Raw genomic sequence first — 19,482 nt, forward strand, 5'->3', positions numbered from 1 at the left:
GCACTATTCTATGTACCAAAGCCTCATAAAGTAAACCAGCGGAACAATGTTATGCTTAGAAATAAGAGCCTTTTCATTGGACTCGCGTCATTTATTATTGAATGACATTTCAGAGCACTGCTTGCTTTGGTGTTCTTGTTTGCCTTTTTTAAAATCGGCTATCCCTCTGACGTCACTTCCCAGAAATCTGTTGATTGGGGGTCCTGTGGCATATTACAGGCTTGGGCAACCTATTTGCTTATTTCATATTTCTGTTGCTTCCTTTGCAACAGTGCACGCTGCTTTGATGGCTTGGTTTTAGATGGTTAATCAAATAAATGCTACCTTGAACCTTGACAGCTGAGATGGAGCTAAGGTACTTTTTTTGATACCAGCACCGGCTCCGAGTCTCTTCGCCCAGGTCATCTGGGAATCGGTTGGTGACTGCTTGACACTGCTAAACTCATCCTTGCATTTCACTGCGCTCTGACGGTAGATGTCTGAGCGCATGGCTTCTACCTCGAGCCCGATACTGCAGAATGCAGGAAATTAATATGCAGGCAAATTTGTGCACAGAAATCCTGCTGGACTCATGCGCACGAGGTTTTCCTGTCACTGCAGCTGCCTCTGTGCACGTCTGAACCAAAACCGAAAGTATCGTCATGTTCTCCTGCACCTTTCAAAAATTGTTTGCACTTAAATTTTTGAAAGTTTTGCACCTCCACGTGCTTTTTTTCTTTTTTTTTTAATATCATGTTTATTGAGACAAGAGGCAACTGGAGAACAAGAGCCAACACTAGGCAACAAAGCAAACAGTATATCATACAGGAGCAGAGTGGTACAGTCGGTGAAGGAGCGCACATAGGTGCAAAAAAATGATACAATCGAACCACATCATGGGCAAAGGGAAGTGTTAAAACAACTCGCAAGCCAGCGCCCCCTGTCCAGTTTGAATATAGAGAAAACCACCAGAATCCCCAATACGAGCAAACATCACCCAGGCACAACGGACTCGAACAAGACAAAATACACCCGTACACTTCGCGGCACAACCATACACTTACACACTCACGAACACTTACATACAGACACACTCTCTCTGCCGGAAAATGCTGCAAGGTGAACAGTAGTAAAAAAAAAAAAAAAAGAAGAAGAACCGGGAAGCCACTCAAGCCTTCACATGAAAACAGTCGGTAGCATTTAAGCATTAGTGTCCAAAAGCTGTTGCCAGAGGGAACAGTAAAACTCCCAGTGTTCCTGTGGGCGAGACGATTAGGTGTCCAACTCAAAGCGAGCTTGTTGCTTCATCATGGGGGTGCCTCCTCAGAGATCCAATATTTCAGGATAAGCTTTGTCCCCACAAGAATCGCATGTAAAACAAATTTCAGGGATGGGGAAGTCCAAGCCATGGTATTGAAGGTCATGGACATCCCCTAATAACAAACCTCCACGTTTTAAACGGTGACGGAGTTCAAAAAAGCGTGGGATGAACACAGAGGATCTAGAATCGGAAAATAATAGTAAATATTGAAGAACTAAGGCCAGTACTGGGCAGACCTGCACGGTCTGTGTCTGTATATGGCCGTTTGGTGGAGGATGGGCTGGGGAGGGTTTCAATGGCTGGGAGGGTGTAGATGGGCTGTAGTGAGCTTTGACGGAGACTTCAGTAGTTGGAATCTAAGAACAGTACCGGGCAGAGCTTTGGATTCTTGCCCAGAAATAGCTAAGAAGAAGGAACCCCCCCCCAACAAATTTTTAGATTGAATCAGGTTGGGCAGAATGGATGGATCATTCGGGTCTTTTCCTGCCATCATCTACTATGTTACTATGTAAACTTGCATGTGCCTCTTACCGCTTGAAAAGCGAAATAAAACCAGCACTTAATTGTGAAAGATTGACGCAAAATCCTCTCCGCATAACCTTCCACCCAGCCCTGGACCTGACAAAATAATTATTGCGTTGTGTATTTGTCAGAAGTGGGCAGTGTACTCTTGGCTAGGGTTGCCAGATTTTACTATAGTAAAATGTGGACCCCACTAGACCCGCCCCCCAGATCTCCATCCCCGCTCCATTACGTCCCAGTCCCGCCCTAGCTCCACCCTCCCTCCCGCTGTCTGCTCACGTCGGGCAGGAGGAAATACGCGCATGCTTGGACTTCTTCCTGCCCGGCGCAATTTAGAGGAGGCTTTTTAAAACCCGGACAAATCCAGACGTCTGGTAACCCTCCTCTTGGCATTGCACAGAATACAATTAGCTTGTTGGCACATATTTTACGACAAGCCAACAAATGTCCACAGTACCACTCTGCATGAAAGGACACGTATAACCTGTGCTCAACTCGCAGCAGCTCAACCTGCATTGTGCAAAGGCTCTTCAGAGTGGAAACCATTCAAAGGAAACAGTTTGGAGAGGTTGCACTGCTCTGAGGGAGCCGCCGTGTGTGCTAACAAGCTAATTAACATATTCTGTGCAATGCCAAGGGTACACTGCTCACTTCTGACACGTACACAAGGGAAGAATTTTTTGGGCGGGTCCAGGGCTGGGTGGGAGATAATGCGGAGAGAATTTCTGATCAATCTTTCACAAGTAAGTGCTGATTTTAATTTCATTTGTCAAGCAGAAAGAAACCCATGCAAGTTTTAAACGTGCACAGTGGTCAAGAAATGTGCACACATGTTTGAGCTAACTTTTCAAACATGTAAGTGTAAACAATTTTTGAAAGGTGCAAAAGAACAGGCGTAAATGTGGGCATCCTGCCTTCCGGGGATGTTTGGGATGGAGGGGGGGTGCCTGCTGGAAAGAATGGGCATCCATCCTGCCAGGGATTGTTTCAGGGTTTTTGGCAGGAGGGATTGGGCATCCCTCCTGCTGCAGACAGTGGGGGGGGGGGAGCTTTCAGGGGTGGTAGCGGGAGGGAGTAGGCATCCTTTCTGCAGACCGACTTGCGGTGGAGTTTGGGTGTTCCCTGCCGTTGCCGCTCAGCTGATCACGGCAGGGAGATTCCCTTGCCACGATCAGCTCAGCGGCAACTCGATTCTCTAAACAGCGCCTGTGACATGGACGCTGGTTAGGCACGATTCTATATAGAACGCCCATGTGTGATTCTCTGCAGCTGCTCAGACCGGGCGTCCCATACAGAATCAGGAATTGTGTCCATTCATCACAGGTCCCTTTCTTAAACTACATTCATTTATCTGTATAGCTTTTTCAAACATTTATTTAAAATTGAGAGTCAAGCAGTAAATCTATCGAACATAAGAATTGCTGCTGCTGGGTCAGACTCGAGGTCCATTGTGCCCAGCAGTCCGCTCACATGGCGGCCGTCTGGTCAAAGACCAGCGCCCTAACTGAGACTAGCCCTACCTGCGTACGTTCTGGTTCAGCAGTAACTTGTCTAACTGTGTCTTGAATCCCTGGAGGGTGTTTTCCCCTATGACAGACTCCGGAAGAGCGTTCCAGTTTTCTACCACTCTCTGGGTGAAGAAGAACTTCCTTACATTGAGTCCCTGAAGGGTGTTTTCCCCTATAACAGCCTCCGGAAGAGCGTTCCAGTTTTCTACCACTCTCTGGGTGAAGAAGAACTTCCTTACATTGAGTCCCTGAAGGGTTTTTTCCCCTATAACAGCCTCCGGAAGAGCGTTCCAGTTTTCTACCACTCTCTGGGTGAAGAAGAACTTCCTTACATTGAGTCCCTGAAGGGTGTTTTCCCCTATAACAGCCTCCGGAAGAGCGTTCCAGTTTTCTACCACTCTCTAGGTGAAGAAGAACTTCCTTACATTGAGTCCCTGGAGGGTGTTTTCCCCTATGACAGACTCCGGAAGAGCGTTACATATTTCTACCACTCTCTGGGTGAAGAAGAACTTCCTTACATTGAGTCCCTGAAGGGTGTTTTCCCCTATAACAGCCTCCGGAAGAGCGTTCCAGTTTTCTACCACTCTCTGGGTGAAGAAGAACTTCCTTACATTGAGTCCCTGAAGGGTGTTTTCCCCTATAACAGCCTCCGGAAGAGCGTTCCAGTTTTCTACCACTCTCTGGGTGAAGAAGAACTTCCTTACATTGAGTCCCTGAAGGGTGTTTTCCCCTATAACAGCCTCCGGAAGAGCGTTCCAGTTTTCCACCACTCTCTGGGTGAAGAAGAACTTCCTTACGTTTGTTTGGAATCTATCCCCTTTCAACTTTAGAGAGAACCCTCTCGTTCTCCCTACCTTGGAGAGGGTGAACAACCTGTCTTTATCTACTAAGTCTATTCCCTTCAGTACCTTTCGGATGAGAAAGGACGGCTCTGGGGAGGATCCTTGAATAAGCTAGCCCTCCCAGATCGTGCTATTGAGATAATCTTTAAAGATTTAAGATAAGTAAAAGGGTTTTGATTCTGAAGTTTAAATAAATGTTTGAAAAAGATATACCGATAAAAATGAATGCAGTTTAAGAAAGGGACCAGTGATGAATGGACATATAAAGATCAAAGATTATTATTGAAGTATTTTTATATGGACTCAGTATATAAGCTGTTAGTATTATTATTATTGTTGTTTGAATATTTGTTGCATTTTACTATAATATATCGTAGATTGTGTCCGAGCGGGGTATATACTCGTATTTACAGTACCCTGTATATGTGTGTGCGTGAGATTTTTCTTCTGATAAACTGCTTCCCATAGCTTCTTTAGAGAGACTTCATGGCTAACTGCTGATGCTGTGTCAGGCTAATGTCTTTCAGTAGGCCAGGGAGGAGAGAGAGAATCACTTTATGTATGGGGCAGAGGTAGAAGGGCCCCCCCCCCTATCTCAGCAGCTTGTCAGGCCTTAGGCAGGATGAGGGCGGAGTACAGGGGGTTAATAGCCCCATATATAGTCCAGCCTGAGCCGGTTCTGAGTCGGTCACATCCCTGCAGGTAGCCCATCAGAGAGAGACAGGAGGGGAGGCCTGTGTTGGGAGGCAGGGTGAAGAACCAGTGGATGCTGGGGAAGAGCCTAGGGACAGAGCAGATCTCTTTTTGCATCGGCCCACAACCACTGGTATCGGGGACCTTTCTGTTCCCTTGAGTGAGAGACCCTCAGTGGCAATCTTAGCAGAGGTCCAGCAAATGAGACTACATGCCCTGGGAAAGTGCATTTCCTTCTGCCGTGTTCTTTTCCTTTGGAAATGAAAATGGTTTGTTGGGGGGGGGGGGGGGGCTGGAATTTTCCAAATATTAGTCTCGGTTCTGTTCTTAAAAGCTGACATTGTATCGGCGGGGGGGGGGGGGAGGGGGAATTTGCTTTAGTAACAGCTGGACTAAAGCTTCAAGGGTTAAAGGTGTTTTCTAGTGCGACAGATCCATTTATTCCTGAATCTTTTAGAGACTCGTAAGTATTTTTTGTTCCGCCTCATAAGAACTTAAGAATAGCCTTCCTGGGTCAGACCAACAGTTCACCAAGCCCAGTAGCCCATTCTCACAGTGGCCAATCCAGGTCCCTAGTAACTGGCCAAAACCCAAAGAGTAGCAATATTCCATGCTACCGATCCAGGGCAAGCAGTGGCTTCCCCCATGTCTTTCTCAATAAGAAACTATGGACTTTTCCTCCAGGAACGTGTCCAAACCCTTCATAAAACCAGCTACACTATCCGCTCTTACCACCTCCTCTGGCAACACGTTCCAGAGCTTAACTATTCTCTGAGTGAAAAAATATTTCCTCCTATTGGTTTTAAAAATATTTCCCTGAAACTTCATCGAATGTCCCTCTGGGCTGTCCTCCAATTCCTCAGTTGTTTGTCTACCATCAAGATGGTAGGAGCCTGGGGGGGGGGGGGGGGCGGGTTCTCATATTTATTTTTCCATTAAATTCAGTTTTTGATTTCCATTGGCAAGGCTTTTAAGGTTCAGCAGAGGATCCCAAGCTTGGGGCATCTCTAGCTGCAGGAAAGCGAAGACTCTTAAGACCAGACGTCTGCTTTCAAGGGGCAAATTACACCCACTTGGGCAGCCTGCACTAATGAACTATGCGGCGGTTTTGTATATGAACCAATAGTTCAGGATCTCGAGGACTGATCCAATGGGAGCAAGGCTCGCCCCAGGTTCTTTCCGCAGTGGGCTTGAGTGCAGGCTGAGTGGCTCTGTGGCAATTGTTCCAGGATTGGGGCAGACTGCTTCCTCCCCTGTCTGTGTGCGTGAGGTTCTGGTGGGTGTTGAGGTCTTAAATTGGGACCCGAGAGATGTGAATCGATTCAAATCAGCAAATTGAACAACACTACTCTCTGGCTGGGAAGCCAGAAATAGCCAGAGTCCGAGCAACAGTACAAAGTCTACTGGATCTTGAAGCCATAGAACCCATACCAGAGGAAGACTCGGGCCATGGCAGATACTCTATATACTTCATAGTGCCCAAGAGGGGCTCAGAAGCCTGGAGGTAAAATTCTAGACCTCAAGGCAGTAAATGTGGCTCTCAAGATACTATGTTTCCAGATGAAGACAGTGGGGGAATTTCTTGCACATAAAAGCTATTTTGATGGCGTGGTCTCCACCCCTCTAACATGTAGGAAGAAAGCGACTCTAACCGCATATGCGAAAGCCTTGAAGTGTTTCCAAGATTGGTGCACTCAGAGAAGTGGGGACCCAGGCTCAGCACAGATATCTGCGGTGCTTGCCTTTCTGCAGTAAGGTCTAGAAAAAGGCCTAGTGATTGACTTCCTGAAAATTCAGATGGCAAGGTTCTCATGTAATGGCCATGATGTGGCCAGCTTTTTGAAGGGCACTTTGCAACTCCATCCTCCTGTGCGATAGTCTTTTTATGGCATGGAGTCTTGATATGGTCCTACGGGCCCTAGTTAGAGTGTTCTGTGAACCTCTAGAGCAGTGGTCTCAAACTCAAACCCTTTGAAGGGCCACATTTTGGATTTGTAAGTACTTGGAGGGCTGCAGAAAAAATAGTTAATGTCTTATTAAAGAAATGACAATTTTGCATGAGGTAAAACTCTTTATAGTTTACTAGCTGATGCCCCGGCGTTGCACGGGTATTTAATTATAGCAATAACACTGTAAATGGATTCAAATAAAAATACTTTATAGTGGTGAATGAAATTATTTTTTTACAGCTTAATAAAAAGTACAATATTCAAATTATAATGTGAAATATTTGACAGAATGAATACAATACAACTAACGCAAAACGTGATTATAAACAACAATTTTAGTTTCACCTCCTGGAGCAAGAACATATAAATTATTGGGTGAACCCAGCCTTGAGCAAGCAACATAGAGTTGTGGGCCGCGAGACCCCCAGAACATATCACCCCAGGTAGTGAGGGATCTGCATACCAAGTTTCGTTCAAATCGGTCAAGCCGTTATTGAATTACTGTGAGAATGGCAGCTTTTTACATTTTTTCCATTGACATGAATGGGTGAAATCTGATTTTCTGTTTGTAGCTCCGCCCACGTGTGCAGGTGGGCCGCGAGACCCCCAGAACATATCACCCCAGGTAGTGAGGGATCTGCATACCAAGTTTCGTTCAAATCGGTCAAGCCGTTTTTGAATTACTGTGAGAATGGCAGCTTTTTACATTTTTTCCATTGACATGAATGGGTGAAATCTGAATTTCTGTTTGTAGCTCCGCCCACGTGTGCAGGTGGGCCGCGAGACCCCCAGAACATATCACCCCAGGTAGTGAGGGATCTGCATACCAAGTTTTGTTCAAATCGGTCAAGCCGTTTTTGAATTACTGTGAGAATGGCAGCTTTTTACATATTTTCCATTGACATGAATGGGTGAAATCTGATTTTCTGTTTGTAGCTCCGCCCACGTGTACAGGTGGGCCGCGAGACCCCCAGAACATATCACCCCAGGTAGTGAGGGATCTGCATACCAAGTTTCGGTCAAATCGGTCAAGCCGTTGTTGAATTACTGTGAGAATGGCAGCTGTTTACATTTTTTCCATTGACATGAATGGGTGAAATCTGATTTTCTGTTTGTAGCTTCGCCCACGTGTACAGGTGGGCCGCGAGACCCCCAGAACATATCACCCCAGGTAGTGAGGGATCTGCATACCAAGTTTCGGTCAAATTGGTCAAGCCGTTTTTGCGTGATCGCGGCACATACACACACACACATACATACCTCCGATTTTATATATATATATAGATAAATCTTTCCTTTTGGCTAAATCTTAATAATAATATTGTAATTTATAGCCAAAGAGACATATGATCAAGAAACTTTTATTTTACTTTTGTGATAATGATAAACATACCGAGGGCCTCAAAATAGTAGCTGGAGGGCCACATGTGGCCCCCGGGCCGCAAGTTTGAGACCACTGCTCTAGAGCAAGCTTCTCTGATGGATCTTAAGTCAAAATGATGTTTTTGGTAGCGATTTACTTCAGCTCAACGCGTATCGGAATTGCAGGCCTTGTCATGCAGAGATCCCTTCCTCAGAATTTAGGTATTGCGCATAGCACCATCTTTCTTATGAAAGTAGTCTCCAGTTTTCATATCAGTCGGGAAGTGGGTTTGCCTGCCTACACACCCTTGGGATCAAGGAAAAGTGATAAAGTGCTGAAACTGTTGGATGTGCACAGAGTGTTACTGCAATATCTTGAGGAGATGAATGAATTTTGACTGTCGATCATTTCTTTATACTGGCAGGTTCTGCCCCTAGAGGCTGACCAGCCACAAAACTGGCCATTTCCAGATGGACCCATATGACCATCTCTTCAGCCTGTATCAGAAGTGGAAAGCAACTGTCTATATCTGTAAAGCGGTATTTCACTAGAAGCGTGGCTTTCTCATGGGCGGACTCTGCAGCGGTGTCTCTGGAAGAAATCTGTAGAGTGGCCACATGGTCCTCTCTCCATATGATCAGGAAGTTTTATAAGGTGGCCAAAATGAACTCCGCATTTGGATCATCTGTACTGTCAGCAGGCTCATCTGTCCTGCCCTAGACTCTGGAGAATGCTTTAATATGTCCAAAGCTTCAGGAATAATGTGTCTGTCGTACTGGAAAGATTAGGTTCTTACCTCGGTAATCTTCTTTCTGGTAGACAGACACATTATTCCTGAAGCCTGCCTTGTCAGATGTTCCTTTGTCTATTTACTGTCTCGAATGTGCCGAGGAATCTAGATATCCTGTTTCTTTCCTTTATTCGGCATTGACGGGGATAGAGGACACGACTGTTGCTTTGAAGAATCTAGGGTGTACGTGGCAAATGTTCCACACATAGTCCAGGTTGCAATCCGGTTGGTGACTTTTTTTGTTTTTCACCTTGTTATAATTGCAAATGGTTCCGTTTTGTTTTATCTGTAATATGTTGGATATGAGCAGCAACAGCAAAAGACAGTCAATTCTGCACAAGAAACATCCAATAGAAGAGAGCAGAACAAGCCTGGTCTTCAAATCCACTTTAATTGCAACCAATAGTTCAGCACAAGTGCAAGAAAGTCAGTCGATCATAAAAACATCTGGCAAGTCATGGATTCAACATGCAACATGTTTTGGCTAAAATGCCTGCATCAGGAGTTCCTGATTATAACAAAACCAAAAAGGAAAGCCAATTTTGTGAGGATAATTGTGAAGAACTTCTGGCCACACTTGGTGAAGGGATGACATTTTAAGTTAAGTGTCATGGATGCTCAGATGTCGGTAGACTTTGCTCCATTCTTTATCCAGGCTTCTCCAAGATGTCCAAGCACCGCTTCCTCCACTCTTCAATATTTCAGCGCAACTACACTTGGCTCTCGAGCTATTTGTTGCAATTAAAGTGGGTTTGAAGACCAGGCTCATTCTGCTTTCTTCTATTGAATGATATGAGCAGAACATTCATGTTTCACAGGGAGAGTTCTCATACTCCCTATTCTGTTCCCTCTCCAGGACTGACCATCTGCTGTGGCACGAACTGATGAATTGGAGGACAGCCCAGAGAGATGGAAGGTGGAGCAAAAAATGCTAATGAGGCTCTCTACAAGAATTCTCGCGGAAATGGATTGACTACCTGAAGGTTCAGGAATAATGTGTCTATGTACTAGAAAGATTACCAAGGTAAGAACCTAATCTTTCCTTAGTGAAGAAAATTTTGAGTAACTTCTGCATATGGTGTACTTAGATATGTGTGTGTATGTATTTTGTTCTCTTAGGCATCTGCGGCTGGTGTCATGGTATTTTCCTTCCCTCCTCTGGAGGTAAGTTTGAAGTTTTTCATCCCTTTTAAGGGGATGCTGAAATGGTTTTGCCCTTAAACCAGTAAGCAGTACTAAAAAAATACCCAGATTGGACATGCTACCTACCGTGTTTCCCCAAAAATAAGACCTAACCCGAAAATAAGTCTTAGTATAAACCCTACCCCAAAAATAAGCCGTAGTCCCGTGTTACTGATGATGTCATCAGTAACGCGGAAGAGTGAAATCCCCAACGGACAAGGCCAAGCAGCCTGTTTAGAGGGCTGCCAGCCCAACGCTGCTTTGGTTGAAGGTAGGGCTTGCTCGTGGTCGGCGGGAAGGATGGAGGGTCAGCAGGGGTTCAGCTGCATGGGGGGGTGGGGAGGTTGCTTAAGGGTTCTGCTGCATAAGGGATGGGAGGGAGGGAAGGGTAGAAGCTGGGCAAACTTCTGCTGCACAGGGGGGATAGGAAGGAGGGGAGGAAAGATGCTGCACATGTGGGAGAGATAAGGGAAAGAGGAAGAATTGGGGGGAAGGAGAGGGAAGGAGAGATGATCACATGCATACCCTGAAAATAAGACCTAGTGCCTTTTTTGAACCCCCAAATGAATATAAGACACTGTCTTATTTTTGGGGAAACACGGTATAATCCTTATTTATTTCAGATCATATGGCCAATAATAGTCTTGGGAGCAGTAGGATGGAGGGGGCTTTAATAAAACTTGATAAATCTATACAAGGATTTACTTATTACTGTCTTTAAAATTCCAAGTAAAATCTCTGGTGGTGATTTTTTAAAATTCATATTATTATTCTCAAACAACTTAGAGCTATCCATAAATATTTTTGAACTGGCTATGTTTAGACCATTAGAAACATAGAAACATAGAAAAATGACGGCAGAAAAGGGCCATAGCCCATCAAGTGCCCACTCTAATTACCCACCCCCTCGACTTTACCCCTCTAGAGATCCCACATGTGTATCCCATTTACTTTTAAAATCTGGCACGCTGGTTGCCTGAATCACCTGCAGTGGAAGTTTGTTCCAATGATCAACCACCCTTTCGGTGAAGAAATACTTCCTGGTGTCGCCATGAAATTTCCCTCCTCTGATTTTCAGCGGATGCCCTCTTGTGGCCGATGGTCCTCTAAGAAAGAAGATATCATCTTCCACCTCGATACGGCCCGTGATATATTTAAACATCTCAATCATGTCTCCTCTCTCTCTCTACATTCCTTGAGCGAGTACAGCTGCAATTTATTCAGCCTTTCCTCATACGGGAGATCCCTAAGCCCCGAGACCATCCTGGTGGCCATTCTTTGAACCGACTCAACTCTCAGCACATCTTTTTGGTAATGTGGCCTCCAGAATTGAACACAGTATTACAGGTGAGGTCTCACCATGGATTTATACAACGGCATGATGACTTCGGGCTTCCGGCTAACAAAGCTTCTACGGATGCAACCCATCATTTGTCTAGCCTTGGATGAAGCCTTCTCCACCTGATTGGCGATTTTCATGTCTTCACTGATTATCACTCCTAAATCCCGTTCTGCCACAGTCTTGGCTAAGGTCTCGCCATTTAGAGTGTAAGTTCTGCACGGATTTCTGCTGCCAAGGTGCATGACCTTACATTTTTTTGCATTGAAGCCAAGCTGCCAAGGCGAGGACCAATGTTCCAGCAGAATAGGTCCTGCGCCATGCTGTCGGGCAAAGTGCTTTTACCTACTATGTTGTAGAGTTTGGTGTCATCGGCGAACAATGTTATTCTACCTTTAAGCCCCTGAGTCAGATCACTTACAAATAAGTTGAATAGGATCGGCCCCAATACCGAGCCCTGCGGCACTCCACTGGTTACCGCCGAAGTTTTGGAGAGGGTACCGTTTACCATCACCCTCTGAAGTCTACCGCTTAGCCAATCGTTGACCCATGCAGTTAGAGTTTCTCCCAGTCCCATTGATTTCATCTTGCTCAGTAACCTGCGGTGTGGGACGCTATCAAAAGCCTTTACTGAAGTCCAAGTACACGACGTCTAGGGACTCCCCGGCATCCAGCTTCCTTGTTACCCAGTCAAAGAAGCTAATTAGATTAGATTGACAGGAATCCATGTTGGTAGGGATCCCATAGATTCTCCTCGTCCAGGACTTTAATTTTATCAAAATTGGGCTATTATACTATTGTTTATGCAGGCTTTTCTAAAACTTTGATTAGACACAAATGATAAAAATACGGTAGTTCAACTGATTTATTCAGCCCAAAGGTGGTTCTGTTACTCCATTTTATTTGGACTCTCGGTAGAGGCCAGAATACAATTTAAGATGGGTGCCATAATTTTAAATATTGTACGGCAGTGGCTCTCTGTAAATGAGTGAGCTGGTAACGCCTCTTCATAAGAGGCAATTTTCATAAAACATGTAATCGACCACTCTTGCGTTTTCTTTCAACAAAGAAAACAGTTTGTAGTAAGATGTTGACTTCCCCGTTCTCATATCAAGAAGTTACGGCCTGGAATTCACTGCCATTGTACATCTCAGCACTTTAAGAAAATGATTTGCTGCCTCGAAAGGTCTTAAAAAAACAGTTTTATTTCGTAAATATGTTTTATTGAAGGTATAATTTTGGTTGTTGTTGTTTGTGATATGTAGCTATTGGAATTTCTGTGTTTCCAATTCTTTTTTTAAACTCTGTAATCCATGCGGAATTTTTAAGGTGCAATATTCAGCTCTTTATAATATGAATACTTTGCTCACTTAGCAACGCCAGCAAATACAATTACAGATCGAGTCGTTCTTAACCCTTTCAGGACCATAAGGATCGTAGGCCAATTTTTGTGGTTTTGACGACATTTTTATGGTAAAAAGGGCTTGCAGATGCCAAAAAATTGATTTTTTTTGGGGAAATATCATTATTTTTATTTAAAAAATCACACTTCTGGCTTATGGACAGTGTGGCAAGTGAATCTTCTCGTCAATCTGGCAACGACGCTAATGAATGAATGTCGGAACCAGTTTGTTTACATAAAGGCCGTATCATATGGAATCCGTACATATCAAATTTAGAACTGTAGACTATCCCAATCAAAATTGATAGGATTTTAAAGTTATGGGACAAATATGTCCCTTGGTCCTGAAAGGGTTAAACTCTTTTGATAGGTCATCAGATATGCTTTCCGTATAGGATCACTTTTAATCCATGGGAATGCGTGCACCGCTTAGGCAACAATTTCATGAACTTTAATCGTTACCTAGCACTCCTCGTTGATCCAATTTTCGACGCTTCTTTTCTGCGTTTAATATATACGCTTTCATACTACGTTTTATTAACTAGCTGATAACCGGCGTTGCCCGGAGATTTATTTATCCACCCACCCCCCACAGTATTTTTTTTCCCAGATAGTAAACTAAAACTAAACTAAACCTTAAGTTTATATACTGCGTCATCTCCACGGAAGTAGAGCGCGACACGGTTTACAGGAATTACTAAAGAAAGGAACTCCAATGGGAAGAGGAAGGGCTTGGTAAAAAGGAAAGAAGGAGGGGACTAAGTAGAGTGGAGAGGGAGGGAGTGGTTACATTTTAGAGAAAAGCCAAGTTTTCAAATGTTTTCTGAAGCGTTGGAGGGAGGACGAATAGTACAACCATACTTGTACCAAGTTTGGTTGAAATGTTATAAGAACATAAGATTTGCTGCTGCTGGGTCAGACCAGTGGTCCAACGTGCAGTCCACTCACGTATGTTCTGTTCCAGTAGGAACTTATCCAACCTTTTCTTGAATCCCTGGAGGGTGTTTCCCCTATAACAGACTCTGGAAGAGCGTTTTAGCTTTCTACCACTCTCTGGGTGAAGAAGAACTTCCTTATGTTTGTACGGAATCTATCCGCTTTCAAATTTAGCGAGTGCCCTCTCGTTCTCTCCACCTTGGAGAGGGTGAACAATCTGTCTTTCTCTACTAAGTCAATTCCCTTCAATATCTTTAATGTTTCAATCATGTCCCTTCTCAGTCTTCTCTTTTCAAGGGAGAAGAGGCCCAGTTTCTCTAGCTTTTCATTGTACGGCAACTCCCCCAGTCCCTTAACCATTTTTATCGCTCTTCTCTGGACCCTTTCGAATAGTACTATGTATGGTGACCAGTGTTGGATGCAATATTCCAGGTGGGGGCGTACCATGGCCCAGTATAATGGCATAATAACCTTTTAAGATCTGTTTGTAATCCCCTTCTTAGTCATTCCTAGCATTCTGTTTGCCCTTTTCGCTGCCGCTGCACAGTCTCTTTCCCGAAAACTATGGATTAAACACTAATATCTGTCGTTTTCAATGTCACCCCCTTCCCCCCACATAGTATTTGTCCCAAGATAGTAAGTCATATGTGTACCAAGTTTGGTTGAAATCTCTCTATACATTTCAGAGTTATGCTGGAACATACATACATACACAGATACATCCGATTTTATATAAAGTACTCCTTCGAAATTTGCAGGGGTTCTGTTCCAGGAACACCCGCAAATTTTGAAAAACCGCAAATGCGGTTTTGCGTCTATCAAAAGGCAGGAGAGGGCAGCTGGGGTGCAGGCGGGTGCAGAAAATCATTTGCAGTATGCTCTGACCGCCTCTTCCTGTTACTAAAGTCAGGCTTTGACACGAAGCTCCTGATTGGTGTATGCTCTGACCGCCTCTTCCTGTTACTAAAGTCAGGCTTTGACACGAAGCTCCTGATTGGTGTAGCCTGACTTTAGTAACAGGAAGAGGTGGTCGTAGCATACCGCGAATTACTGAGTCTGCGATTCGCGAACTGCAAATTCGCAGGGGAACATTGTATATAGATTGTTATCAAAAATTCTCATTTCATAAATGTACTAAAGAGCACTTATTTTGCACACTCAGGCTTACGATGTCGGCTGGGGACTGTTTCACTCCGACATGTTTCGCCCAGTGGCTTTATCAAGGTTGTCCCCTATGGAACTATGTTCAGTCCACTTCTCGCCAGGTTGTACTGATGCATACATTCTCCATAGCAGGGGTAGGCAATTCCGGTCCTCGAGAGCCATAGGCAGGACAGGTTTTCCCTAAAATTATTGGATTGGAAATATTCCTTAATCTCTTGCACTATAGAAGGCTGCTATGGAGTTTTAAGATCACAAAATCTAATAGACATGTAAAATAATGAGGCCATCAAATAAGAGCGTGGTCAGAATGTTTTGATTTTGGTCTTGGAAGAAGTTGATTGGCTGCTTAGACTCTCCAGTCTTGTAAATCGCTATGATGTCATGCTTCAACTGCAGCCTGTAAAATCCTAATAAATAAATATTGCCATTATTTATTGCTGCATGTATAACCAGACTTTATGAATTATTCTGATGTTTCCACAAAAATCCTTATTGGTAGCATGGAATATTGCTACACCTTGGGTTTTGGCCAGGTACTAGGGACCTGGATTGGCCACTGTGAGAATGGGCTACTGGGCTAGATTGACCTTTGGTTTGACCCAGTATGGCTGTTCTTATGCTTTTACGTGAGCCAAGTATAGGACAATGAAGCCATTGTAGCATCACTGATGAGGATGGCTCTGAGGCACTGTGGAATGAGGCATTATAACATCACAATCTCAGCTCTGGAATGTTGTTCTCATTGGAGTTCCGGAATCTTGCTATTCTTTGAGATGCTGGAATGTTCCCTTCCTTGGGTTTTGGTCAGGTACTAGGGACCTGGATTGGCCACTGTGAGAACAGGCTACTGGGCTTGATGGACCATTGATCTGACCCAGTAAGGCTATTCTTATGTTTTTTAATAGGACAATCAAGCCATTGTAACATCATTGCTGAGGTTGGCTCTGAGGCACTGTGGAATGAGGCATTATGACATCATAATCTCAGCTCTGGAATGTTGTTTTTATTGGGGTTCCGGAATCTTGCTATTCCTTGGGTTTTGGCCAGGTACTAGTGACCTGGATTGGCCACTGTGAGAATGGGCTACTGGGCTTGATGGACCATTGGTCTGACCTAGTAAGGCTATTCTTATGTTTTTTATAGGACAATCAAGCCATTGTAACATCACTGCTGAGGTTGGCTCTGAGGTGTTATGACATCACAATCTCAGCTCTGGAATGTTGTTCTCTTTGGGGTTCCGGAATCTTGCTATTCTTTGAGATGCTGGAATGTTCCCTTCCTTGGGTTTTGGTCAGGTACTAGGGACCTGGATTGGCCACTGTGAGAACGGGCTACTGAACTTGATGGACCATTGGTCTGACCCAGTAAGGCGATTCTTATGTGACTCACATCACGAGAGAGACAACTGCCAAAGAACTTCCCCACTCCAACTCTTGAAACTCTGCTGTGTAATACTAGGTAGAGAATGACACGGTGGCGGTTTACCCGCGGCCACCGCATTTTAGCCGCGGGTCACCCGCCGAAAACGGGGAAGAAAACTAGCAGTCGCTGCGGTGACGGGGACAAGGCCATTCACCGCCCGCGGGGCGGTGAATGGGTCTTGTCCCCGCAGTGAGGCATGAAGGATCGCGCGGTCCCCGCAGCTCACACCCGCCTGCCCAATCGATTCTAGTGTTTAGCCAGCTCTCTCCCTTCTCCTCACCTTAGTTTGTAGATTTTCTTTTTCGGCGACCCGCACGCTATCAGAGAGCCACGCACCCGCCGCTGCTCAGTTTCGATCTTCTGCTCTGACGCAACCGGAAGCAGGAAGTTGCAGCAGAGCAGAAGATTGAACACTGAGCAGCCGCGCGTGTGCGGCTCTTTGGGAAAGCGTGCAGGTCGCTAAAAAAGAAAGCCTGCAAACTAAGGTGAGGAGAAGGGAGAGAGCTGGCTAATCACTATGATCGATTGGGCAGGCGGGTGGGGGCTGCGAGGACCGTGCGATCACCCGTGTTCCCGGCTCAAACTGTAAGGAGGGAGTGAAAGGGAAAAGGATTCTGGGCCAAGGGGATGAAAACGGAAAATGGATGCAGCGGGGACGGTGACGGGGCGGTGAATGGGTTGGCAGTGGCGGTGACGGGGCGGTGAAAGGGATGGCGGTGACGGTGACGGGGCGGTGAAGGAAACGGCGGTGATGGGGCGGTGCAGAGGATGGTGGGCCGGTGACGGGGCGGTGACGGGGACAGATTTTTTCCCCGTGTCATTCTCTAATACTAGGCACTGGGTGTGGGTACTCGAAACCACTTCTTTATTTAAAACATTTAAAATCTGCTTTTCTCCAAAGCAGCTCTCTCAGTTTTGTACAGTGCCAGGTGCTGTAAAGGAAAACGATTTATGGACTACCAGCAATGAAATCATCCCACAATTATCAGAGTTGCCACCATGGAGTTGCCCGCAAACCCATGTGTTCTAGTGGAAAAATAAATGTCGCGTTGCATAAAGTCAGGAAGCATCTTAAAATAGATACAAAAGCTTTCATCGAGTAGCTTCGGTTTTTGAGCTATCGACTCGTGTTTATTTGAAGTTTCAAGTTTATGAAGGCTTGGATATACCGCTTTTCATTTCCAAAGCGGTTTTCAACATTACATAAATGGTTAAACCAGAGGGCATAATTTGAGGTTGAGGGGTGGTAGATTCAAAAGTAACGTTGGGAAATTCTTCTTTACAGAGAGGGTGGTAGATGCCTGGAATGCGCTCCCGAGGGAGGTGGTGGAGAAGAAAACGGTGACGGAGTTCCAACAAGCGTGGGATGAACACAGAGGATCTCTAATCAGAAAATAATGGGTATACATTGAAGGAACTGGGCAGCCTTGCATGGCCTGTGTCCCGTATGTGGACATTCAGTTGAGGACGGGCTGGGGAAGGTTTCGATGGCTGGGATGGTTAATATGGGCTGGAGTGAACTTTGATGGAGACTCCAGTAGATGAAATCTAAGCACACTACTGGGCAGGGCTTTGGGTTTCTGGCCCAGAAATATCTAAGAAAAAGGACCATTTAAATTAAATGATTAATTTGTGGAGCATGTATGGTTGAGCAGACTGGATGGACCATTTGGGTCTTTATCTGCTGTCACTTTGAGCTCTGCTGGTGCCTCTTCAGAGAATGGTTTTAAGAGCTACCTTTACCCCCCCCCTCTTCTACCAAACTGCGCTAGCAGCTTCTAACGCGGGGAGCTGCGCTGAATGGCCCACGCTGCTCCCGACACTCCTAGGAACTCTATTCAGCGCAGCTCCCCGCTCTAGAAACTGCTCGCGCAATTTCGTAGAAGTGTAAGAAAAAGCACTTCCGTACTGTCGAGGTTTTGCCCAGAGTTGCTACTGTACTGAATCACTGATTGGAAATAGAACAGCCTGATTATGTCTTCCGGCTAGATTTTGTTTACTTTTTAAATCTTAATCTCTTTACTAAGCAAATAGTTTCCACCAAGCTCCTCTTTGGCTTTCTACTAAAATAGTCCATGAGTTGCTCTTAACTAATTTCCAGTTCCCCTTTCTTGTACAGAGCAGGGGAATCCCGTCTTAAAATCTTCAACAAACGCTGGCATCCATCTGATTTCTTCCATTTATTTATTTATTAAATTTTCTATACTGTTCTCCCAAGGAAGCTCAGAACGGTTTACTACTACTTATCACTTATATAGCCCAGTGAAAGGCGTATGCAGCGCTGTACGTTTTGACATTTATAGACGGTCCCTGCTTGGAAGACAGGCATGACATATAGGGTTAAGGATGTAGAACCCAAGGCGAGAAGAATTTATTCAGGTTCTCAAGCATTTTTTCCCTGTCTGTCCTGAAGGACTCGCAATCTATCTAATGTACCTGGGGCAACGGGGGGATTAAGTGATATGCCCTGGGTCACAAGGAGCAGCGTGGGTTTGAACCCACAACCTCAGACTGCTGAGGCTGTAGCTTTAACCACTGCGCCTCACTCTCCCCTGTCTACTCAAAAGTTTATAGGTTGAGTGAATCCAGCCAGTTCTTAGCACTTGCACATGTGATGTTCTAACACAAGAAGGGGCACCAAGCAGATATCTCCTAACTACAGATACATGGTCTACCAATGGAATGGGCAAACCTAGCAGCTTTCTGTCTAAAGACAACTTTCTTTCAGAACCGGGAAAAGTACTATGGCCAAACAGAACGCACAGCGTTCCCTCTCTCCCCGGTGGTAGCCAACATATTCATGGCGTCTCTTGAAACCACCCTACTGGAGAGTGCCAAGCTCAAGCCTAAATTGTGGATCCGCATTTTCGTCATTTGTGCCCCCCCCCCCCCCCCCCCACAGACGGGAAAACCTCTGAGTTTCTAAACTATCTGAACAACGGCCAAAACCGAGATGCAGCAAGACCCGGAAAACGGCAACAGTTACTAGATTGTTTGGTTCGACATTGCTTAAAGTTTTTTATTGATTTTTTCATATAACAAGTGTAATAAATTTTCATACAATTATCTT

At 45.0% G+C, this 19,482-nt stretch overlaps 1 protein-coding gene across 2 annotated transcripts in view; it reads left to right on the forward strand.

Moving 5' to 3' along the window:
* CASP7 (caspase 7) overlaps positions 1-19,482 on the forward strand; it is a 60,969-nt gene that overhangs the window by 14,683 nt on the left and 26,804 nt on the right. For both annotated transcript variants that reach the window (XM_033943537.1, XM_033943536.1), the window contains exon 3: positions 10,087-10,131. In XM_033943537.1, coding sequence (XP_033799428.1) covers positions 10,087-10,131 — 45 coding nt within the window. The remainder of the gene's footprint in view (positions 1-10,086; positions 10,132-19,482) is intronic.

Source organism: Geotrypetes seraphini, chromosome 4 (genome assembly GCF_902459505.1).
Source record: "Geotrypetes seraphini chromosome 4, aGeoSer1.1, whole genome shotgun sequence".
NCBI lineage: Eukaryota > Metazoa > Chordata > Amphibia > Gymnophiona > Dermophiidae > Geotrypetes > Geotrypetes seraphini.